General features: G+C 37.5%; 1 protein-coding gene across 8 annotated transcripts in view; it reads right to left on the reverse strand.

Annotated features, from left to right (window-relative positions):
* Positions 1–26,332, reverse strand: part of cadpsa (calcium dependent secretion activator a) — a 145,166-nt gene that overhangs the window by 77,474 nt on the left and 41,360 nt on the right. For all 8 annotated transcript variants that reach the window (XM_088915247.1, XM_088915244.1, XM_088915242.1 and 5 more), the window contains exons 4-6: positions 9,786–9,866; positions 7,743–7,979; positions 6,553–6,674 (exon numbers count right to left, since the gene is read on the reverse strand). In XM_088915247.1, the coding sequence (XP_088771373.1) occupies positions 6,553–6,674; positions 7,743–7,979; positions 9,786–9,866 (440 nt within the window). The remainder of the gene's footprint in view (positions 1–6,552; positions 6,675–7,742; positions 7,980–9,785; positions 9,867–26,332) is intronic.

Consider the following 26,332-nt stretch of genomic DNA (forward strand, 5'->3'; position numbering starts at 1 on the left):
CATCTTGTTTTTTGCGTTCTATTTCATGCATACCTCCCCTAGGCCAACTCCACCTTTGCACCTACCCCTTGGATAACTCCTCCCTCTGACCTGAGGTCCAAGCCTCTTCGTCCTACAGCCGGGGGGCTGCCTCTTATCCTTGCGGGTTAAGTAAAACCTTACTAGTATTAAAACCTTAGATTAGATGAGTATTAGAAAATACTCAATAAACATTTATAAAGCATCTGATTGTCGGTTGTTGTTATTCCTCTTGAACATCAATATAAAACGTCAATTTATGGGCTGATATGGGCACATTGATTTAGGTACAACAAAAGAAACAACAGTTTTATATTTTTTATACTGCACCAATGCCTCTTTTGAATCACCATAGTCCTATTGTGTAATTAATGAGTTAAAGAAGTGCGTTCTCCAATCTAGTGCACTGGCCAGCCGGCTATGTTTTCAGCTGGGTCATTAACACCGGTCTGTGAGACATATACAACCCCGTCATATTCTCGTATTAAGTATTGTGCAGACTGTATTCCCATAATAACCGGTAAAGAAAATATGCCCTTTGTATAGAATATGATGATATCACTGGCCTTCTGTGATTCTTGGTTTAGAAGTGCTGTTGTAAGACTTTTCACCATGTATGAGGCTACAGTTTCCAGGCTGTTCCTGCCACACTCTCTTGATGCAATCTGAAGATAGAATGAATTTTAAAATACTGCTTTTATGAGAGGTATTTTAAGACATTGAGTATTTTAACTCCCCCAATCACATTGCATGAATGCGCAAGTTAACAATACTTGAAATATAGTATTTCATTTTGAATTCCTCAATGTAGAAACAACAATAATTTTTTTGGACGGGGAGCTCACTTTTATACTCTTAACGTTAGTTCTGTTTAATATACTGTATTTGTGTATAGCCATCTCTTTGTAATAAAGCGCCTTGAGGTGATGTATCGTAAACGTTGTCACGTAAAAATATCTACTTTTTACTCTGCTTTTGACTTCCCTGTAGATCTTGGCTGGGGGGCACTGAGTTTTTCTTACTAGTCGCATGAGCACTAGTAGTGTACTGTATATCACATTTACGCCAAAGTCCGTAGCTACGTACTTTGCCTTAATATACGCGAAGGTGTAAGAGTGATTCATTCTTATAACTCATAGCATCTTCTGCTTGTTTTTCAAAACGTCCTAAAGCCCATCATAATAAATGATACATACTGTACATATTATTCATTTATGTACTGTATAGTATATATTCGTATGTTTTTGATGTTTGGAAACTTTCCTGTTTCATTCAGACTATGTAATATTAACTAAATTTCACTGCATAACTAAAAAAGGAGCAACACACTACTCACATCTTAAAGTTTGGAGACAGACGGATATACAGTACTGTAGCGTTGGTTTTAAGACTGTTCACGCCCTGCTGTACAAATTATATATCTCTTGTACATTTTGATTATGCTCCACTTACAGTAGCTCTTCAACCATGCGGGGTGATATCAGCATTTAATATTTTCCATCTCATCTGTTTAATTTAATATACATTGATGAAAATGAAATGAAAATTGCGGCATCGGACCGGCTAAATTACCTCTCCACAGGATGTAAAATATAATTCTTCGGTGTTGGATAAATATACAGTAAAGTCCTGTTTGAAAGAGCAAGCCGTCTTGTCTTGGTGAGCACCTGATTTTTGTCGTACCTCGCTCGTCAGAAATATAATATAATTATTTTACATAACAGGTTAGACTGCTGACCTTTAGGATTAGTTTGCTTAGATGACTGCTGACTGTCTTAAGGACTGAAAATCTTATGATGGTACAAGTACTGTACTTGTACCATCATAAGGTCACCTTTTTGCATCACTTTCAACAAATGCGTTTAGCTAGAGCCAACTAACGCCCGTTTGCATTGTAAATCGGAAGGGTAGACTAGATGCTCGTGCATAATTTGCAAAAAAAAACCGTGTGCGGAAGAAGGCGTACAATAATTAGCACGTTCAGCCTCAGCTTCCGTAAAGCATGGGAAGGACGGAACGGGACGGTGACCGCTGCATCTTTTTTCTCCCATCAGTCACGGAGTCTGTTTTTTTCCACTGCATTAGGAAAGAGATAAATTGTCCAATCTTTGGCTTTTATCGAGAACGATTCTGAACCCGCTCTTCGTAGGCATTTAAGAAATTACCCCTGTGTCGAAGGCAAGCTGTCGTATTTTGGAGAATTTCCTGTAAAAATATTTTTCATAGATTCCCAGGCTGTGTTGCGCGGACTGTTGGAAGCCATTTTCAAATTGAGCAATGCGGGCGGAGCTGAGTTAATTCCTTTGAGCTTTTACAAACCTTTAACAATATTTTTTAAAATAATTTTTCAGTTTTGGGAATCCACCGCCTAGACAATGGAAATTTCAATGTGGATGCTGAAAACCAAATTCAGTTGTTGCAGCTACTGAATATCACCGTTGTTGTACAGTATAATAGAGACTACCTCTTTCAGGGAAGTATGATGAAAAGTCTCTTGATAGAGAAGACTGGATTATTATGACATTTTATAATCACATTGCATTACTATGCTTCCATTAAGTGTTATGACATAACTAGACACAGTAGATTGTAATTCTAATTATTTTAAATATCTTTGCAACATCCGATTATTTCAAGACGTGAAATTGTTATTGGAATATGCTAGACAGATGAAGATATTTCTAAATATCTAGAACCTGGGTTGTATAACCTCATAGTGAGAAGTTTGTAAAAGCAGTTGAAAACCAGCAGTAATTTTAGTTTTTTAAAAATTTTACATCACATTTTAAAAATCATTTTGTCCTTAAAACTCCCTTTTTTAGTTAAAAGCACAGTTAATTTAGTCAAGAAACATACTTTTTTCTTTTGAAAAGACATGTTATTGATAAAGATCGCAGACACTTGACACTGTAACAGTTTGAAATCTTTCATTAAAGGGCTTTGGGAGATCAGACAATTGCCTAAACTAACAATAAGCTATACTGGTTCTCCAACAATAGACTGCTAAGAATGACCATTTAGTAATTTAACTTTATAACTCAAATATAGAAAGTAGTTATTGATTATATAATTTTATGTAACTTAGGTCTTGCAGTGTGTGAGACATATTACACCCTCTCACTCAGAGGGTGGGGTGCAGTGTTCTGAGTCCACAGCTGGGACAGAAATTTAAGAGAAGTTTCATTGAAGTAATTTCATACTGTTTCACTGAACTCTTCAAAACACTTGTTTTTACATTGGAACAATGTAGTTATATCACATTCAATTCATATTAACCAGTATAATAAACAATGGATTGCACAAATACTGATTAAATATTGAATTATTTATTAAAACTAAATAAAGAATGCAGAAGAGCAGGTAAACATTCCTATAGTAAGTGCTTTCAGCACAAAGCCACTGTGTGAGATTGATTACTCTATACAGCACAGGGGGTGAGAACTGTTTCATTTGTGATACAGGGTTGCTCTTTGGTTCAGTTTGGGAACTACTGCACTGTTATTTTGAAGTCTTTGAACAAACAATGATCACATTGAGCTGTTTTGTACAGATGTATTTCAATTATTTGCACCAGTTTTTCATTTCTAATTGTTTTGCAATTTAGGAACAATTCTACATTGTACCTGTAGATGGCAGTCCAGGAATTCACAAGATTTGAATGACTCATAAAATAAGTTATAAACTTTATGTTCAGTAATAACAGTGCTTTGGAGCATACATTCAAATATAATCTTTAGAAATGTCATTAAATAATGTTAAAAACATTTGTCTTCAAAGAATTAATCTGCATAGTTTGGTTTTGTGATGTTACCATTTATAATACTAAATTATTATATTAAAATATACTGAGAGTCATTTGCAAAAATGCAATTGAACCAATGTTATTAGTTATTAGTCCTGTATATAACTTCTGTACAATATTTATAACCCTTTTTAAAATTTACATTCTGTTAGTTACATTATGTGTAATTATGTATTAAACTCATTTTGCTGTATAGGAAGTCAATAGTAATTAAAATAAGCAATAATGGTGTTTTTATAATGGTGTAATATTTTTCACATTCCTAGCAACCCTAGCATTGAAGAAGAAAACAGGTTATATTACATAACATTACTGTATATCTTTGTAATGTTTAAAATGATAAAAAGCTTACTAAGAATAAACAGAATATTAGTATCTACATCCAGTTAAAAGCAGATCACGTACAGCACTTTGTATTCCTAATGGATCAGATTTCATATAACCTGTACTTCCCTTTATAATCTACTGTAGTTCAAAACTAAAAAGCTGATGTCTTGTCAATGAGTCAATGAAGAGTTGTATTGGCCAAGTACTGTAGGTATCAGCCAACTTACTTTTTTAAATACAGATCTTCGCACCCAATAACTTAAATTGAACCTCCATCTGAGTTCAGTGTATTATAATCTATTTCAATTGTCCCCTACAGTACAATAGTTTTGGTGATTATAGTTTAAAAATACCAAAACTGTAGAACAAACCAATTAAGTGTATTAAAAATCCACCATTATTTTATTTTAAATCTTGTTAATATTACTATTAAAAGCTATGCTGGTCATTTTTTGTATATGATTGTAAATTACCCCACAAACATACAAACAAAAAAATGCAGTCTCACTAATTTCCAAATGTCTACAATAATCGTGCTCACAATAAGACGCTGGGGATACAGTATGTCTTTAGTGCTCATTCACATGGTACCAGGAAAGAAAGGGTCATGCTGCTGTTTTAAGATACTATGCATAACAGATTAGGTAAAATTGTACAGCAGATTAAAGCAATTTCCAAGAATGCTTGGGGGTTTACATTCTACATTTTAATGCATTTCTGTAGTCTGTCCTCCATTTGATTTGGTTCACTTAATTATCCATTTGAAAAGGAGGAGACATTTAAAAAAAAATGTAATACTGCATCTATAACAGTTACAACCTCAGACACTGATTTAAATGCCACCTACAAATGTCACTACATTATATACTGTACCAGTAGTCCAAAAGAATGTTTTGGTGGGCAGGAGAAAGCACATAATTTACAGCCAAGAACCCTCACACCAAAAATGGAGAAAAGGTTTGCAGAAAGTTCAGGTTCATGAAAGAAAGTCTCTGCATTAAGCATTTTTGAATGAGGAACACAGATGTTACATTAAGGACGTTTTTCTTCATAGTGCTGTCATGAAAACATAACGAAGCACACAAGACAGTGATCACAGTAGCGCCATGGATAAGGAACAGTTCTACAACAATGCTTCCAAAATGTTCTGTAGTTTTTCAGATATGAAAGAAACAATGCTTTCTGCATGTTCTGTAATTTTTGTGATATACAGTAAAAGGAACTATGCTTTCTGCATTATATAGATTTAATGACTGATGTGGGTAATAATTGAGTTTTTGAGAACATGTTTCTATACTCTTTTGTTATTAAGTTTTTTACAGAATATTACAAATGGTCATGGTACTGTATTTTGTGACTAAAGTAGAACTTTCCTGTGTGCCCCAAAGGTGCAATGATGTCATCTATAAAATGAAGAAGTATACTGAAGGTATTGTTTAATTCATACAGATGGAGTTTTTTGTATGCTTTAATTAAAGTAATGGGAGAAATCAATGTTGCAAGCTCTTATGCCTTTGGATCCTGCTCAATACTGGACATTGAGTAATATCCACATTTGCAGTGAGGGAAAACAGTGAATTTACTCAGAGAATTAAATAACCATATGGAACTCATTAAGTTACATAGTCACAAACAAATGCCTGTGTCATCAGTAATAGACATTGCTGATTAAAACTGTTCAGTTGTGTTTGTAACGGCAATCTCATGAATGTATGCTCCTGCTTCTAAAACTATGAAATATTTCAAATGGTCTTGTACTGCAGAATTAGAATGTTTTCTGCTTTCTTAAAAATGGGTAATTTAATTTTTAAATGGGCTGGAAATGAGAGGTTTTTAGAAAATGGTTATCAGATTTCTTGATTGAAAACTGGGGCTCCCCGTGTACTTTCATTTCACGAGGAATGACAACACCCAAGATGAAAGTGTCAAGGAGCGAAATTGTGGCTTTAACCCGCTTGGCTAAGGGCTGACCTCCCAGCCACAGGACAAGGAGACCAGGACCCCCATGCAGGGTGACCAGGGGGTAGCTGCAGAGGTGGAGATGGGGTGGAGGTGGGATGCAAGAGACTTGCAAGAGAGAGAGTTAGGGATCTCGTACGTATTTCTAGCATTTGGGAGAGGAATGGATTGTCAGGAGCGATTGCTAATTACTGACAGCTGAGTCTGATATTGAGTTTGGTTGTTGTCATCCCTCCCGAACTTTTGTTATAAACTCCATTTAAATTTAACTTTCAATTAAGCCCCCTATGCTTGTATTTTCCTAGATGTTTTGGCAGCAGCATAGAGCTCAAATATTTTCTAATGATGCCCATTTTGATCACACATTGATGCTCAGAGATGATCTTATTTTCTGCGGCAGGGCTAGTACGGTATCTCAGCTCGAGGTGGCACATTGGCACACTTACGTTGGCTTGGATGCTTCTGCCTGATCAGTTTGTAATTTTTCTCCACCTTCAACTTCCATCGTGCAGTAAACTATACGGTTAGGAGCCAAGGACTTCAAACCCTGGACCTCCATGATCACAACCTACAAGAGACAACAAAGGAAATATAATGAAAATAGTCCTACGTTTACCGTACTTGATTTGGTCAGAGCTGAATTCTGCGTTGTCTAGATTTCAAGGCAGTGACTTCTCTTCTCAATGTGCTCAATGCACTAAAGCCTGTTACACATTAACAGAATTAATTGCTGTTGGGGAGGTTCTCCACAAATCAACCTCTTTGTATGGGTGCCATCTATAAACCATTTCCTCAGAACCACAATAATCATTGCAAATGTAATATATGATATGAAACCAGGCAGTCGCGGAAGTATTGAACTACTGATGGGATAATTATGCTTTAAAACCAGCCAGGGAAAACAGTTCTGAAGGATATGTTCACAAAGTTAATTTATCATAAAGTTAAATTGTTTTTCGGCATTATATTTGAGTACTCTCTAGATGCAATTTTTCATATTAAAGTCATGGGTGGATATACAGTACCTGTATGCAGGTTACTAATGGTATTAGAACAGTTTATTATTAGAATGTGTGTTAGTCATTTAAAGTTGCTGATAAAATAATGTTAAATAAACCAGTAGTATTATAAGTGACTGCTGTTGTACACGTGACCACAGCAGGTGTACCTACTGTAGGTGGTACGTTGAATAAGGAGACATTTGACAAGGATATATCAAATTAATTTAATATAATTGTACTTTTCTACAATATAGGCTCTTGTACTTCTTTTCAAATCCAGCATCTAAGAATAAAGCATGACTGTGCCCCTTTATCATATTCATTCATTTTTCAAATCAAATATACAGTATAAGGCTCATTTTGTATCTTTTTTCACAATGTCCAGGCTGGAGAAAAAAAATTTGTGCAGTATGTTTGCTCATCTCACTTAACGTTAAGTACTTAACATACTTAATTTATACTCATGTCTAAAGGGAGCTCTTTCCACAAAACAAAACACTCTCACATACAGTAGCTTTAAAACAGCTGCTATTTTAAATACTGTTAATTGCAGTTTCTGAAAGGAAATTCCAAACCGTTGCTGTGTGTTACAAGTCCGAAATAACATGATCTGCTATAATTCAGATCACTGGTACCTCAAGAGTGAAAGACAGGACAACATCAGATTTAGAAAGCTGGTTTTCATTCTCTTCGCCCATGTCAATGATGGATGTGTTGTGACTGCGTTTCAGCTTCTGTAGCTTGAACTCAGAACCTCCTTTGGACACAGGCATGCTCTCTAGGTTAGCCATGAGCAAATTCACAGAGGACTTCAGCTCCTCAATGTACATGTTCTCCATCTCCTTTGACACAAACTTTGGAAATTTGCGCTCCTTTGAAGAAAAAAGCAGAGAAGTTCTTAATGAGCAAACATCATCATCATCTTCACAATTATTTTACAAAGTATTATTATATACATTTAAAAAAAAAGTAACAATACTTTATTAATGTTGCAATACTAAATGACACTAGTCTAACACCTGATTAAAGGTTTACTGCAAGGAAACCCTGATACAGACACCAGTCATAAACATTTTGTGGTTTAATCTGAACAGATTTTGCCACTTTTTGAATATAACAAAAGTGATATAATTTTAATATTATTTTGATGTAAACAACAGCATACAAATTATAATAAAAAGCTTCATTAGGTAAAGTAAACACTGAAGCTTCTGCTTCAGCAATTTCCATCCCTGGTTCTGGAGAACTACAATCTTGTAACATACAGTAGGTCCCTGGGTTCTAAAGATTGGCTACACCTGTGAAGGTGTCATCGATGAAATAAGGAAGTAATCTGTTCAACTAGGAGAACTCTTGTCCCTGAGGGCTGAAGAAGAGTACTTAAAATTTGGTACTAAATGATCTCTACATTACTTTTAATTTAACAAATAACCTGTTTAATTGATCACAGTGAAATTGTTCTAAATATTTGGTGTTTTAGTGGTGATCTACAGAACATGCTAGATTTATTTCCACATGACCAAAGTTTGAGAACCCTGTTGTACTGTATCCCATTTAGTACATTTGTGTTTTATGGGTATTTCTGACATCCTTCAAATATATGAAATTATCAACATGATCAATATATGATGATTTTATTGGCCAAACATAAAACAAAAACTAAATTAACCAACTACAGCATTTAAAACTACGAGGAAAAAGGAGAACCAAATTTGACTACAATTAATGGGTTAATACTAATGAAACAACTAACTTGAAATATTTTATATTTTTTATTTCTAATGCAATATCTAAAATATATCTAAGAACAAAACAGGAGATTCCATCCCCCCCCCCCCTACAAAAGGAAGATCAATCTTTAACCAAATAAAACATCTCAACAGCTGAAACCAGCTTCTGAGGAGGCTCCAAAAAAGTGAAGCAATTTTTTTACTGGACCAGGTAACATCTCTTCAAGGTGTCAGTACCTGGAAACTTAGACTTGCCTGTGAAGGACTGGATTGAAGCTTTCTTGGGTAACACATTCCAGTCACTTTATCACAAGGGTGTCTGTAATCCAACATGCTTGCTCTTGATCCATTCATTATTCATTATCAGAAAGCTGCGTATTTCTGGGGAGGATCACAGCAACCCAGGGCCTATCATGGATGTACAGGGCTCAAGGCAGGGCTATAGCTTGGATGGGATGCCAGTCCACTGCAGGACACACACTTTAAACATACAAATTAACAGAGCATGTTTTTTGAAGGTGGGAGAAAACTGGACCACCTGATCCTACAGTTCAAATTTGAACCCAGGACCCAAGAACTTTGAGTGTTATGCACGATCGCACTCTGCAAGCCTTGCATACCTTTGAGGTCTATTTCAGTTTATAGCCTCAGCAGCTTAAGACCTTTGAAGGGGGGAGTTCTAAATGGACCAACCCATTAAGAGTGAACAACACCAGACTTCACTTTTTCTCTTGGGGCTTAAGGTTCAGACAATTCTCAGAGATCTACTGTACAAACTCTGTTGGATTATGGACCTGGAGGCCTGGCCTTGACTGAGCCAAGTCAGTTGCTCACTATTCAGACATTGCATGTATCGAGGTAACTCGGATCAATCGAGAAGAAAAATAAAACATTAACGAAAACAGCATGGCAATTACATCAGCATATAACGGCATCGTATTTACTCACTCTTGCAATCTGATCTGCCATCTGGAGGCGTCCATCAAGCTCCCTTCTAATTTGAGCTGCCTGCTCATCTGGGTTATCCAGCTGAAAAAATATCAAAACAAAAAGTCAACCCAGATCTTTCTAGTAATTAGAAAAAATAGCTTTGTATTTCTTAACCTTGGTGTCCTGGTGTTTTTGTTAAGCAAACCATCTTAATACCCCTACTGCAAAGTTGTTTGCCACACAAATAAAGGTTCAACAGCTTTTAACTTTCTTGAAACCCAGATTAAGTATGGGGTCTCTTTGAGATGAATGGCCCCAATCAAGTGAAAATGGTTGAAATGTGGCTCACCTTCCAATTATCCAACACAAGCTCTAATTTGGAGTACTATGTGGTGGATAGCCCTCTGGCAGAGGACAATAACAGAGAGGGCACCCTCAGTGGCCAGCAAAGAGATATTCACCAAGATTGATAAGAATAGTCCATATCTGTAAATAATTCACCTGTAATTGGAGATTTGAATGAGTGGAAAGTTGGGGTTTTCTCATGGGGTTAAATTCCAATGTAATGTGCATACAATATGTACAGTACTATATATAAGGTGTGTTTGATTCACAGCATGTTCAGCAGAGCCAGGTTAGTAGATCAAGTGTAGCAGAAATCTGATTGTAGCTGCTCTGAAAATCCTAAGTATAGAAGGGTGTTTTGTCTGATAAAAGATTTGTTTTGCTTGTTTTTTTGTACTTTGATTGTTCACATTGATAAAATCAGGGTCCCTCATGGGCCTTTTGTTTTCACCCCAGAGTCATGTACAAACAGTCACTTCCACATTAAATTACAGCAGCACAATTCATCAGTGCAACATATTTTTAGACTGGTGAAAGAATGGATTTGTAGGGGAACTTTTCACAAGGAAGGTTTGAAGATAGATCCTGTAACAACTATATGCTCTACGAAATACAGGGTTGTATTTTAATAAGGGGTGCTGCTTCTACTGAAAAGAGGGCGGTCTTATTTTTCCCAGATAATTCAGGCACAATTAGTTACAGCCTGTTCTCTTGTTTTGCTTCACTCAATCACACTCAACTTTACAAAGAGTAACACAGCTTCATATCAAGCATATTCCATCATTTCACATTGAGTTCATTATCGGTGCCATTAGGAATTCTAATCAAACCATGGTACATAAACATGTGTGTTAGTGTCTTGACTCCTTGACTCATAGACTCATTCTGATTCTGAGAGATGTAGAATGCTTTTTAGGTCAATGCACCACAGTCATCCCTGTCTCACATGTGGAAGTTAATGAAAGAAAATCTGAGGTTTGCCCAACTATGAGAAGAAGAATAAACACAGTAAGTTCAAATTACTGTACAGTACACAGTGTATATTGTGCCAACCAAACAGCTAACGCATGTTCTTTTTACATGCAAGAATAAACACTTTTGACGTCTACAGCACTTAACACTTTGAGTAAAAAAATAAGTACAGTATGTGCAGAAACCTACTGTTATTCCCCAGGAACTGTCTGTACAACAAAATCGTTACTATATAAAACACCTGCCTAACCTAATAACTCATTTTACAGCTCAAGGACCTTTGGAAAGTCAAAATGGAAGCAGCATTATAATGGAAACCAGTTACTGGGTGAGTGTGGTCTCTGAAGTCCTGTTGCTGCAGGGCAATGTAATAACCTGTCCAATTAATCACATTTCATTCCTAAATGTTTTTTCCACCAAATGAATTTCAAAGCATAATACAGGCGTGAAGGTGAACAAAAAGAAAAAGCTGGAGAAATAAGTAATAAAAGAGACTAAATTTAAATAAATACTTTCTACATAACAATTACACAGTTATCATTTTTATATACTAAATTCTGTAGCAGGTGCAGTGAAATTTTATTGATGAAACATCCACCCATCTCTTTTCTAACCACTTCATCCCATTCAGGGTTCCAGGGGGAGCCAGTACCTATCCCAGGAAAGCAACAGGCGCAAGGCAAGGTACACCCTGATCAAGATGCTAGTCCATTGCAGGGTACACACAGAAAAACACTCACTCCAGGACCTAATTTCCCAGAAGCCAATGCACCTATCAGTATGTCTTTGGAGAACATAAAAAACTCCAGGTCTGGATTTGAACACAGGGGCTCCAGCAATGCTAACCTCTGCTCCCCTGTGCTGCCTGCTTACCATGATTCGGCATGAAAGTCACAGATTGGTTGCTTGTGTGGTCGCCTTTGGTACAAAGATGCATCTACATCTGTACAAAATTACATTTGGTACAAAGTTACAGTACATCTGCAACACATCCTTTGCATCTTATGTGAATTGTGTGGGATTACAGTATGTTCCATTCCTTGTAGAGTCTGGACAGGCATGTGCTTGCTTACAGGTGTCACAGCCTTAGAAACTACACGTTTGCCCAGCTTGTCCCATAGATGTTTGATGGCTGGTCAATAGGATATGCATGACCAGAAAGCCATTGTTACAGGAGCAGCATGAGGACGTGCACTGTCCTGCTGGAATGTTGGCACATGAGTTTGCAGGAAGGGTAGTATGTGAGGATGAATACAGCTCTATGCAGTCAGGTCACAATCAATCGCTACAACTGGAGTTCTGTAGTGAGGTGACATCGCTGGCTATACCCTCACACATGGACCTCTCCATCAACCCACGCAAGGTGTCATGACATTTCCCAGATTGTGTCTGGTCATTGAAGGACTGTGTATGACTGTATCATTCGGCCAGATTTGAAACTGCTGGCTGTGAATTCTCCTTTGCTATCTTAGTCCAACCTCCAACATACCAAAGGTGCAAAGGCCTTGTTTTCAGTATATGGTCGATCTTGGTTCGTTTCTGCTGTTTTCTTTCTTCATTTTCATCAGATTTTACATTCAACAGGTTAAATCACCTCATCAGCTGTCCCCAATCAACTCTCTCACTAATGAGGTGATGCAAAGCTTATGCAGCTGTCAATGTCAGACGAGTGAATTAATCACAACGATGCTTTAACGGAGCAGCTGGATCTGGAGTGTTAATATTAGGTTAGGCAGCTAGAGGGCGGCGTAGGGACACTCCAGAAATGGAGAGCCAGTGTTTCTGCATTTTCACAAGGTTTTTAGAGAAATCGGTTTCAGTAGTCTGCAAACTGATTTCTCTTTATTAGAGCTCTTAACCCACAACAGGGTTTGTCTGTTCAGGTTAGCATAGACTAGGTACAATTTCATGGTGAAACAGTACTGAAACCTATTGGTTCAACCTACAGTTTAGGTGGTGAGGTGCTGGTAATCACAAGGACAAACCGACAGCTGCCGCCGTGGCAGGGGCGTTTACATTGTTTTTTTGTTAATCGTTCCATGCCCAAACAGGACAAGCCGGTAAAAACAGGTGAAGTTACGGATTATAAGGGGTAATGGAAATGTGAGTAGGATACCGACTAGAATAGGGTAGGGAAGGTTAAAAACATTCACTTCCACATTCCTGAGTAGGGAGTTTATGTGAGTAAATCCTCCACACCAGGCTATCTGGCTAGGAAGATCTGCTACAGGTGCCAAAAATTTATTAATATCTAGACATCCATATACTTTATTTTTCTTAAAAAACATGCACTCATAGAGAAGTAGATTTCACATACAGCCAGAAAGTAATATTAATGCACTTCTGTTTTGTGAGCTAACAATTAAAAGAGCTTGCCAATGAAATAGCTAGTTGACCATCTGGACTAGTAGAAGGCATTGCATGTTCATTCCCTCCCCCACCTTGAGGTCTGAGGTGGCCTCACCCTGGAAACCCTCCTGAATATCAAGGGCATGGGGGAGGTATTGTAAACCCTCAGAGCAATTGCAACAGAAGGCTAATTGAGAGGGTCATAAGCAGATTTAAAGCAACAAGGCAGCCTGTTTCTAATAATAGAGTAAATATTACAAAATAAATACAGTCTAATAGTGGATACAGAAAAAACATATATTTTTTAAAAAGTGTGAAAAACAGTCCATGGCTTGTCTCTACAATGTGTGTCAATAATGAGTTGAATCATATGGCTGTCTGAAACCTCTGAGAGTAATTGTAATGCTGAAATGAAAGGACATATAATAAAGTCATATAAATAAGAATATAGTACCAGATTGAAATTTACATTAGCACTAAATGAAAAACTCTGGCTACCTTTTCTCAAAACCAGGAAATGTAAAGCATTCCAAACCAGCAGAAAGTCTTAAATACCTTAACAGCTAATTAAATACATATTTTATTGTATCATTCAGTCTAGAGGAAAACCTCCCTCTAATCTATAAAACCTTAATCATCCACTGGACTTTTGTCAACATGTTCTGTCCTGATTAAAAGAAAACTGTGAGCTGCATTTTCAGTGATTTTAAAGGATTTATTATTATTCCTGTTAGGGCAATGAAATTACAATACAAGAGAATGATAAAAGACACAAAGCAAACAAACTAGCTTTATATATTCTTAGTTCTCTTCTAGCCCTGCTTACTCATACGCACCTGGAACCTCTCCAAAAAGGCTTAGTACTGACATTGAAAATTCATGATTCCAGCCTCCCTGCATTTCTTGATATCTGCATGCAGATAAATATCATGATATTACAACCATTTATTCCCTCACATTCACAAAAGAGCAACTTCTACAGAACTTTTTCTTAAAAACTTTTAACACGGCTGTTAACCACTATTTCTTCATACACCAAATCTTTAGTCTTCAGAAACACAGCTCTCAAAGGTGCTATCAGAACAAAACAGACCAAGATCACTCCAGCTGTCAGGTTGAAGAACCTCATGGATCTTGTTATGCATAAAAGCTAAATTACTTAGTTGAACTAATTAATTACTTACATGAAGTCATTTAACGTCCTGAAGTTGCTAATCATTTAATTACACCACTAAACCTAGTAGGGAAAATGGGCACCCCGTGTTGCATGCTGTATTTCAATGATCTGCAAAGTAATATTGCTCATTAGTATCTTTTTCCTGCAGCCTTCTTCGAAAAAAATGCTAGGCCTCAAAGATAGCCCATCTATCATTTGGTACAAAAACATCCTAAATTTTGTATGAGTGACTATAAAAAAGATGGATGCTTGTGTTTAGAACAACTTCTTAACCTGCTGTTTTATAATTTAAGAAGCAAAGGTCCTCATCCAAACTAATGTTTTTTGCTCATTCTGAACCAGAGTTCTCAAACTCAGACTAGATTCCTGGAGGGCCTAGTGTTATGTTTTTGTTCCAAGGTTTCAGTTACATAAAATAGGCCTAATTATGAAATTAACTTCATAATGGAATACTTGTTACCTGGATCTCAGGTGTTTCATAGGAAACTGTTTCATTCATGAAGTGAATATGGTGAGTAATCAACTGTTAAAAAACATTAAGAAAAATCCTATATGTGTTTAAGAAAATAATCTAATTATTTAATTGACTGCCTTAGTTGGAACAAATGCCAGAAGACACTAGGTTCTCTAGGAACTGATCACAGTTTCCTGTTATAAACTGATCTTAAGGATCCCCAAGTTCCAAAATGTACTGTAGATATGGGCCTAGACTGAATCCGTGTGTAAACCACAAATTAGACACCTGGTGTATGAAGGTGGCCTGTCAGTTCATGAAGTGTCCTTCTTGTCCCCATTGGAAAATCAACATCAGAAATAATAATTTATTATTCTCACTCACACAGGTGAGTGAAACCAGTGGTCAGAACAATGAAAGTGTGGCCTGAAGGAGTTGAATCAGTCCTGCAGGACTGTTTTGAATGCCCTGACTGGGGTGTGTTTAAAGAGGCTGCCACACAGGGATCATACACCGACATACAGGAATATGCATCGTCAGTCACTAGCTACATCAGGAAATGTGCTGACGATGTCACACTCACAAAAGAAAAAAGAACCTTTCCTAACCAGAAACCATGGATGAACAGTGAGGTTCGCATCCTAATCAAAGCAAGGGATGCGGCATTCAAATAGGGCAATAAATCAGAACTAAGGTCAGCCAGGATCAATCTAAACAATGGTATCAAACATGCAAAAAACACGCTCAAACAGGAATTAGAGGAACACTTCACCACTAATGACCCAAGGCGTATGTGGCAAGGTATACAGGCCTTCACAGACTACAAGAGGAAGAACATCTATGCACCTGCCCATGATGCCTCTCTGACTAACGAGCTCAACACTTTCTATGCTCGGTTTGAAGCCAACAACACAGAACCAGTCAACAGAGCTGCACCCTCCGCAGCTGACCAGCTGCTCTCACTGTCTGCAGATGAGGTGAGGCTAAAAGTGAACACACGCAAGGCTGCAGGACCCGACGGCTTACCCAGTCGCATCCTCAGAGCCTGCGCCAATCGACTGGAGGGTGTATTCACAGACATTTTCAATATGTCTCTGGCCCAAGCCATAGTCCCCACCTGCTTCAAGACAACCACCATCATCCCAATACCAAAGAAAACCACAGTGACATGTCTTAATGACTACCGACCAGTGGCACTAACACCTGTCATCATGAAGTGCTTCGAGAGGCTGGTCATGAAGCACATTAAGGACACCATTCCAAACACACTGGACCCATACCAGTTTGCCTACCGGCCCAACAGATCCACAGATGATGCAATCTCCATTGCCATACACACTGCCCTATCCCATCTGGACAAAAAGAACACATACGCAAGACTACTATTCATCGACTTCAGCTCAGCTTTTAACACTATCATTCCAGAGAAACTAGTCAAGAAACTCAGTGCACTGGGTCTCAACACCACCCTCTGCAACTGGATTCTGGACTTTCTGACAGGCAGACCTCAGGCTGTCAGGCTTGGAAACCACACCTCCAGCACACTAACTCTGAACACTAGGGTCCCCCAGGGGTGTGTGCTTAGTCCATTACTCTACTCCCTCTACACCCACGACTGTAAGGTCAAACACAACACCAACCCCATCATCAAGTTTGCCGATGACACCACAGTTGTAGGTCTGATCACAGACAATGATGAGAGGGTGTACAGGGAGGAGGTCAATCTCCTTACAACAACCTCACCCTCAACGTCAGCAAAACCAAGGAGCTGATCGTTGATTTCAGGAAACTGCAAACCGGACATGCCCCTATCCACATCAACGGGACTGAAGTGGAAAGGGTCAGTAACTTTAAATTCCTTGGCGTCCATATCACCGAGGACCTCACATGGTCTCTCAACGCCACCTGTCTGATCAAGAAAGTGCAACAGCGCCTGTACTTCCTAAGACGGTTGAAGAAGGCTAAGATATGTCCCCAGATCCTCACTAACTTTTACAGATGCACTACAGAAAGCACACTGACAGGCTGCATTACAGTGTGGTATGGCAACTGCAGTACTGCTGACCGCAAAGCCCTACAGCAGATGGTGAAAACTGCTCAGTCCATCACTGGGGTTGCCCTCCCATCTATATAGGACATTTATGACAGACGGTGCTTGAGGAAAGCTCTAAGCATCATCAAAGACCCCACACACCCCAGCTACAGACTGTATATCTGGAAAACGGTACCGGAGCATTCGGGCCCGGACTACCAGACTCGGAGACAGTTTTTACCCCCGCACTATCAAACTATTAAACTCCCAGCCTCTCTCACTCTCACCTCACTTCTCACCTATGATCTGAACCTCACAGTGCCTTCTTTCTTACCAAAAACTCAAATACACATTGGAATCTACCTCTACCTTACATGTCAAAAAGCTCACTCCCCATAATTTCTATGCCTTTATTTCATTCTGCTGATGCATGTTTTTGCACATCAGATGTTGTTTTTGCACATTACCTGTTACCTTTTTGTTGTTTTGCACATTGCCTGTTGTTGTTTTTGCACACTGCCTGTTGTCTCTGTCTTTCTTTTGTTATACAATTGTATTGTTGTTTTTTTTGTACTACTTATCGTCCGAGAGCTAGCTAAATAGCATTTCGTTATACCATATACCTGTATATGAGTATAATGACAATAAACTTGAACTTGAACTTGATAATAATAATGATAATAATAATTGCTTACACTTATATAGCGCTTTTCTGGACACTTCACTCAAAGCGCTTTACAGGTAATGGGGACTCCCCTCCACCACCACCAAGGTGCAGCATCCACCTGGATGATGCAACGGCAGCCATAGTGCGCCAGAACGCTCACCACACACCAGAAATGAAAGGTTAGATATTTTTAGTGAGGAGCACATCTTAGTTTTTTTTATGTATGAATATCTTCAACAACATTGTGGTCACTACTTGGTGCCAAAAAAAGAGATTTTGCATTGGTACAGATATTCTTTTGCATTGATACAGAAACCATTTCTTGTGGATACTGAAGTTTAAAACAAAAATCTGGGAAGTGTAAAGATCAGGCTTCATCCTGACTCGCTTGCATTTTTCATTTTCACTCCCTTCACCCCATATTCACCCTTGCAGGGGCTCCCTGACATATCCTTTATTAAAGGGCAGGGGTTCCAATAGCCTCATCCTTATAGACAGGGTTTCCGTTCTCCTCAGCCAGGTGAGTTACCCAACAAAGCTCACTATTTGATTTCCGCCTTTCTTCCTCTCAATTAGGGATTCACCAAACTACTGTATTGCACAAAAAGCCATTATAACAAATTTAATTTTTGATTGAGCTCTACATTAATACTTAAAATAGTCCCTGAGAAAACTTAATGAACATACTAAGGGCAACAATGTATCATAATGTTAACACAAAAACCCCCACCTCTCTTAGCTATCTACCAAGAAGCACAACAGAAAAGAAAAACCTTTACTGTGTTCTTTTTTAAAAGGACATTTAGAAGAACATGTGATGGGCCATGAAGACATTATCAATTGCAATCAGATTTCACTTACGTAACACATGTGCCAATTAGGTCATTTGGTTCTGTTTTTTCTGTCTCCAATTAAACAAGACAACCCAAGGTTCACTATTAAATGTCTCAAATACCTAACAATACTGCAGAGTGCTGTGATTTGTCACAAATGAGTTATATCCATGCCACATTACATTCAGCACTGAGCATTTCTGAAAGGGTGTGACCTGGAAGTTCCACATGAATTCACTTGAAAATATTTGGATAGAACTTGCCTGCCTTTGTTTCCAAACGAACTATCAACAATAATGTGACAGTCCTCTGTTGTGTGTTCTTTGTGTGAGACTATTTTTTTCTTATTGTATTCCAAAGACCAGCTGCAGACATTCATCCCTGGGTGTCACGATTGCTCCACCTCCTCTTAAGGGCGCTCCAGCTCTTCCTCGTTTGCCTTATTCCCCACACCTGTCCCTTGGTCCAGTCGCCTTCCTGTCCCCCTTTAAAAGCCAGACGCAGTCACCAATTGAGGTTCTGCATCTGATTTCCATATTGTGCGAGCCCTGGACCTGATTGCGCCTGGCTCCGTTATGTTTTTAAGTCTCTGTTCCCCCTGCCAGTTCCGACCTGGTTCCTGGTTTTAATCCTTCGTCGTGGATGGATCACCTGGCCATGGACTTTTGCCTGTTTCTTGGATTCCCCGTATGGATTTATTCTTTGGATTGTTTACTTCGGCCACACCTTCCCCATACACCTGCGCACCATGGACATGTCCCCTGTCTCTAGTCCCATCTCCTGCATGACTTTTTCCTAGTGTTTCCTCACTATTCCGGATTGTGTCGTCTGCATAGGGCCCGGAGAGAACTGTTCGTTACACTGGGTTTCATCAGTGTGTTTAATACTTTATAGATTCTTGTGTGCAAAGACTAGGGTTTTTCTTTTTTGGTGCAGTGGATGGATGTCATGTATCATTGATTTAAAAAAGATTAAATACATTCAAAATAGAGTTGTTTTACTTTAGCTTTTTAATGTTTCTCTTTGCAGCAAAAGTGACATGTTCTCTCCCCGAACAATTGAAAGCTTCAGCCCACTTACTCTTGCAAAATATAAATCCAGAAATTGATGGCAAGGTTTTTATGCATTTGGAAAACTGCCAGTGGTTTCTGCAATTAGCAGATGAGTTGAAGATTTGATTTAATATTGGCCACTGAGTGCCATCTCTACTCCTCAGTTACTGTATATTTAAAAAAAATTGTCAGCTGGGAGAAGAATTTGTGAAACATTTGTGAAGCAAATTCCTTCAGAGAAACTAAGAAAATAGGGACTAATGAGTGACCTAACCAAACCAAGTCTTATAGAACAAACACCTCCACTTATAAGGCCCCAATGTGTTTATTATGCAGCCATGATTCCCATTTTTGTGGGAAGGGGTGAGTCCCATAGGGTTAGGAGTCCCATATGCTTTGGAGTTGGGTGCCCTTTATCCCTCCCCTGATACCAGGACTGCCCTTTAAAAATAAATTGATAAAACAATTGGTGGTTCAAAAGGTACAGTATATATAAAAATTATAGGTTATTCTCAACCTATAAAGGTAAGAAATGATAAACAAATTAAATGTTTAGTTTGCATCAAAGTGACTTTAAAAGCATTTTGTGTCAATTTTTAATATTTTTTAGTCACATGACACTTAAAACACAAAATAAAATAAGATGGAATGTTAAAATCATTCTACAAAGAGATGTAAAATGATGGATCAGTTATCCATGTTCGAATAGGCAGAAGACATGCCTCCTGTTAATGACACATTAACACCTTCTTTAAATTAGTGAAGCCTGGCTAATTTTAAAATTAACACATAGGACCAGATTATAAACACCATGCAAAGCATTAATAACTTGAAAATATTTCAATGTCTTATTAATTATCAAGCTCAAAGTCAGAACAAAGTCATATTTGAGCTGGAATGCGAGTTTGAAGCCATTCTTTGTGCAGTGTTCTGCCACTACCACTAGTTGCATACTGTAGGTTAGCATAACAGTTGAGACATAGGCAAAATAATTGTGAAGTCATTGTGATCATGATGCAAAGTACATTAGTGTCTTGCATTTTCTTTTTAAGAAAATAGTGAGACTTTTTCTCAGAGCAATCCTGAGGAACAGACTATAAATAGGGGACACCCACATTGGGCCAGATTTTGATTACATCTGTACTTCGAAAAAGGCAGCAAGCAAAGTGTCCTAGCACTGGAAAAAGTGTCTCATGCAAAGACAGTGATTTGTATCTAATGTAGCACGAAGTGCAAAGTAAGCCCATGTACTACAGCAATTGGACTTTCAAAATTAGGGAAGGAAGTGATTTCCAGTACTAAAGTGTCTTCTTAATCCTACAGCAATGCTGCTGTGCAGGCACTGTCACTTACTCAGAAACTTCAAGGGTAAATATTTTAAATACATTTGAAGGGATTGTTTTTGCTCACATGTGTTTTAGAGAGGCAAATGTGAAAAAAACACATATACAGTAGGTCACATAATATTTGTATGCAGAGTGAAACAGATAAATCACATAATTTGTGCACAAAAATGAGGGCCTCTACCAACCAAGGTGGCAGCCTGACCCATGTTTTCAAACCTCCTTTTAAAAAAAGCACTTTTTGAGAACTTCTGTACCGACTAAAACTTGCTTTAGATTTGACCTTGACAAATATTTTTATATCCCTCCCCCCAGCTTATCAACTGCCCCAGCTCTTTAACTGTTTAGCTAATTAACTAAAAAATACAAGGGAGATAGGATTATACCATTACTAACATGATGCAATTGTCAAAATAGGATTTCTATACAGACCAAAAAACCCAGCACCATTTCATTTGCTATGTTGCCCTTCCTGCGTAAAGATAAGATGGAATCTTGACCGAATAACTGTTGATGTATTCTAAACCTTTAAGGTGCTGTCTCAATTGAAATGAAACTTGTCAGGATTCATCCACAACCAAGCTTGCTTCACATTTAGACCTAACAAGTTTCTGCAAAAATAATGTTACTCCCAAATTGTTAATTGGACTTAACTTGGGGGTAACCAGCAAAAAAATGTGGACAGGATTACTTTGCACTTTTGCAAATAATGTTACTCCTAAATTGTTAATTGGACTAAATTTGGCCCAATTATTATAGCTCTGAGCTCTGAGCCAGTTCTTAACACCCGCACAAAGTATGATTCCAAAATAATATTGCAGTGCCAATAACAGTTTATCTTAATTATTGCAATCTACGACATCTGCCCTAGCTTTGGGACTAACAATCAAAGTCTATCCCAGTGACTTTTAAATTATTGTGTGAGGACTAAAGTGCTTTGCGAAACACCACCCATAATTCAAAGTAATCCTGTCCAAGAGCTTCCAACCAAAAAAGAAACAGCACTGTGAGGGAGTTTCCACCTTTTAGAGGTAAGGATGCCACCTTCTTGAACATCCCTTAGCTTAATAGTAATATACCAGGTAATATGAGCACTGAAGGATACAGACCCTAGAACTGAAGAAAGAGACAGCAGTCCTATAGTTGTGGGGATGTGTAGTTCTTTTTTAGATACAAGTATTCTCTATTTTGTATACTGATGTTCAATTTGGGATTGGGAGTAAGATTCCAATTATTTAGTGTCTGTTTAATGAAGTGTGCTGTCCTGAAATGGGATTTTAATTTAAAAAAGTAATTGGTTCTTTTCTTCATGGAATACCTGCCTGATGTGCAGAATTTAGATTTGTTTATTGGTTCCATGCAAGGATAGGCCCAGGTATGTGCCATTTTGTAAAAAATATAAATAAATATATTTGTCTTTTTAAGTTTTTGTCAATTTCTTTACTCTGCTACTCTACCTTACTGTGGTGAATGTAATATGTCTACACATGTTACTGCTCAGTGTATCCTTACAGAAGGGGTGTGTGATTGATAACATAGAACGTGCTTGCAAGTTCTTGATGTAGGGTAGCTATTTAAATTTTAGCTACATCTATTCAATTTGTTTACACCCTTCCATTGTAACAATATAAAAGTCTCATCAAAGCTATATGGACACCAACAATGTATGTAACCAAAAATTTTCCAATCTGTTTTCTTCAGATCAGACATTGTATAAATTGTAACTGATTAACTATTTTGGTCACTGTAGTAAAAAAAGATTAGTCCAGATGGGACCAACCAAATATGTTCTCAAAGGTTATGCCACTTAACAATTACAATTAACAATTTTCTCTGTAGTTTTTTTATTATATAAATAAATACTCAAGAGAATTTGAGTATTTTTACCCTGGGGATTGTAATGAGAAAATGCTTCTCTAAAGCAGGCTGTGCAATTTTAAAAAGCATTTTACATGGAAATGTCAATGAGCTCTGAGCCAGTGCTTAACACCCTCACAAAGTACGATTCCAAAATCATATTGCAGTGCAAATAACACTTTTATCTTAATTATTACAATCTAAGACATCTGCCCTAGCTTTAGGACTATCAATCAAAGTCTGTCCCCATGACTTTTAAATTATTGTGTGAGGACTAAAGAGAGCTACTGCAGCAATCCAGTACAGAATAATTAAAAAATAAAACTTTATCTAAAATTATTTTGATATTTTTGCAAAATACAGGATCAGTAAAATAGAGATAGGGAAACAAAAGTATGTACATAATTTAAAATAAGTTAAAAAAACAGTGGTAAGTATAGTCTGAGGCACATGAGGTCTTTATTCTCTGGCACATAAAGAGTAATAAATCAGTGTTGCAGTTCTTATTAACAATAACACAACTAAATGATCTAGACAACACAAAACTACTGTATACACAAAACAATGCATTCCAGAGGCCTAAATTCTACAGACCCACAGAATACTAGTCCAGGAAATACCCTGTATCCTAAATTAAAGAATACAATCCAAGTGTAAATCTCTCTTTGTACAACATGGATGCCCAAAATAAATAGGAATCTATCTCCTTACTCTAAAAAATCACCATCTTAAAGAAGTCTTTAGCTTGAAGATTCCACAATAGAGGAAATCAAAATTTCCTAAAATCTACGGTATAAACCAGCAATCTCTTTATAATGAGGTTCAAGTTACCTGCTGTATCTAGAAACTGTATCCAGATTGAACAAGATTAAAATGAGGTCCTCTCTCATGGCACAAGCTTTGAGCAAGAGAATGGTGATAGTCTTTCTTTTTTTTCCTCTTTGTCTTACTCTGTTTCTCTGTTTTCCTACTTTTCTCTCCTTTGTCTTTTTATCTTGTGTTCCTGTCCTAAAAAAATACTAATCAAGATTTTAATTACAGAAAACCAGAAAATTCCCCTTGATCATTTGTATTTATCTGTTTGTAAGCTCACATCCCACATATGTCTGGTATACTGTATGACAAAATTTCAACTTTAGGACAAAAGATATTTTGTATGGAGTTAAAATTTAATATATAACAATACTTAATATATCAATATACAACTTAATACAATAATACTAATGCTTTCTCTGTAAGTATTACTTTCATACATAAAGTCTGATCCCTGTAAATAGTTTTCTTTGATGCTATCACGGATGTCTGAAGGGACAAACCGTGGAATGGCAGGAGAGCGAAAAAGACCCTATGCTTAGCAGCAAGACGGGGGTTAGCCCGGGCTCAGCTGTTCAGGAAATGCCGTATAGAAATCTATGCCCTCAGGTAGCGGACGTGGGGCGACCTGGTGCTGGGCAAGTTTCAGGACATCCCAACCTCAATGCTGAGCGAGGAGCAGAGCAAAAGCACGAAGTAAATAGGCTACACAAGACACACCAGAAAGACATGAATAATCACAGGGAACTAGGAACAGGAGAGAAACAGAGCGCCCTCTAGGTGTACTGGGCCTCACAGATGCCTTGTATGCAGATCAATGAGATCTAATGTTAACAGATTACGTGACTGAAAACAACATTTGTCAAACCTTGTAAAAATACAGTGTGGGTATCATGCGGGGCTTTTTCTAATATTATCCTTTTAGCTTCAGGCTAGGAATAGTCATGTCTTTGATGGGAAACCACAGGCTGTACTACTCTTGAGCAGCACATTGTTAGTGTTTGCTTTATTAAAAAATCAACATTAGAATGAAAAACGTTTCTCTACAATATAGCCACAGATATAATGCCCATGTGAATAAGCACCCTTTGTGTTTTACATTTAGTTTGGAGATCATTGAAAAGCTAATGAATAGGTAACAGTTAGTAGATACATATTAAAGTGAAAATTTCATACTGATGGCTTACATCTGAGTATCAGAAGAAGTGCTCTGCATTTCCTGACAGCTGTTAGCCTATATTCAGGCATAGAGTAATAAAATACTGAAAAATTCACCAGTGTTCTCATATTAATAATTAATATCAAATTCAGCACATGCAAGCAATTTATAGTAGCTGACACAATGAAGGAGCTGAAGGCTAGAAACCCAAATACAGGACCTCTGTATTGATTTATTCCTTGACAGTAACCACCCTAAGATGCTTGCATGTACTGTAAATTAAGATGCAACAGTGCCTCAGTACATCCTTATGGGACTGAAACAAAGAAATTTGAGAAAAAAATTACTTTCTATCTTATGTTATCATTTAGAAAATATTTAAATATTTAAGCCCTTTCATCTTGCAAATGTGCCATCATATTGTCTATAACATATGAATAAAAAAGGACAATTAGTAAAATAAATGATGCAATTTCCCAAGAAAATGGGCAGCTGAAGTACCATAATTATACTGTATACAAAATTACTAGTCCTGTTTTTTTTTACTTTTACTTTAATGATCTAAGAAATCTCTCTTCTTATGGCAAAACGGCTGTTTCCATTACATACATTATAGTCATTACTGCCTCCAATGAAAATTGCTCTTAGTTTAGTAGATATGCTATATTGATTCCACCTACCACACCAGCAAGCCCCCTAAATATCAAATGAACTCAGCTCACAGCAAAGAAACTGTCTAAACGAAGCATGCTGAGCTATTTAAGGCGGCACTGGGGAATTGGAAGGCTTTGTCAGGCTGATGGTTCTTTCGTTAATAATTGAAATCCTATTTCATAGTTCACAGATTCACAGGCTGCAGCTAGATAGCAAAAAAAAAAAGAAAAAAGACATTTGCAAGCCTTAGGTATTTCTATGTGGGAATGGACAATTCAGGCAGCATGTTTTAAAATCAGAGATTAAACCTCACAAATCAGAGCAGGGAACAAAACTCTCTGCAGGAGAGGCCATCATAGACACGTGGCCACAGGAAGGACAGAGAAAGCAAAAGAAAGGGTTTAGAGATGCACTGTGAGGTGGAACACAACAGCTTCTCCTTCCATTTCCTTCAGCCTAGTAGCAGCAAGCATTCCCATGGGATACAAATAGCAGTACAGTATAACTGATGAATGTCCTTTCTCACCATGAAAACTACCTATAACATATTTTTTACATGTTGATCACACAGTATTTTTTCACTTACAGTAGCTATGTGAGAAGATGACAATGCATTATTATTAATGTTTTTGTTGACACCTTTATCAAAACTGGCTTAGGGAAGCCTAGAAAATATCAAATTACACAGAAAGTGAGTACAAAAAGGCAAACATTAAAATACTGTTTTACAAAGAAAAACATATGTAAAATGTAAATGAACAGAAAGACATTGAGGCAGGCATGTGTTAGTGTGACGCCTGAACAGTGCAGAGACAAAACAATATCCATTAAATGGTTAACATTGTGCAGGTAAGGAAT

This window comes from Atractosteus spatula, chromosome 5, assembly GCF_055471065.1.
Source record: "Atractosteus spatula isolate fAtrSpa1 chromosome 5, fAtrSpa1.hap1, whole genome shotgun sequence".
In the NCBI taxonomy this organism is placed as follows: Eukaryota; Metazoa; Chordata; class Actinopteri; order Semionotiformes; family Lepisosteidae; genus Atractosteus; species Atractosteus spatula.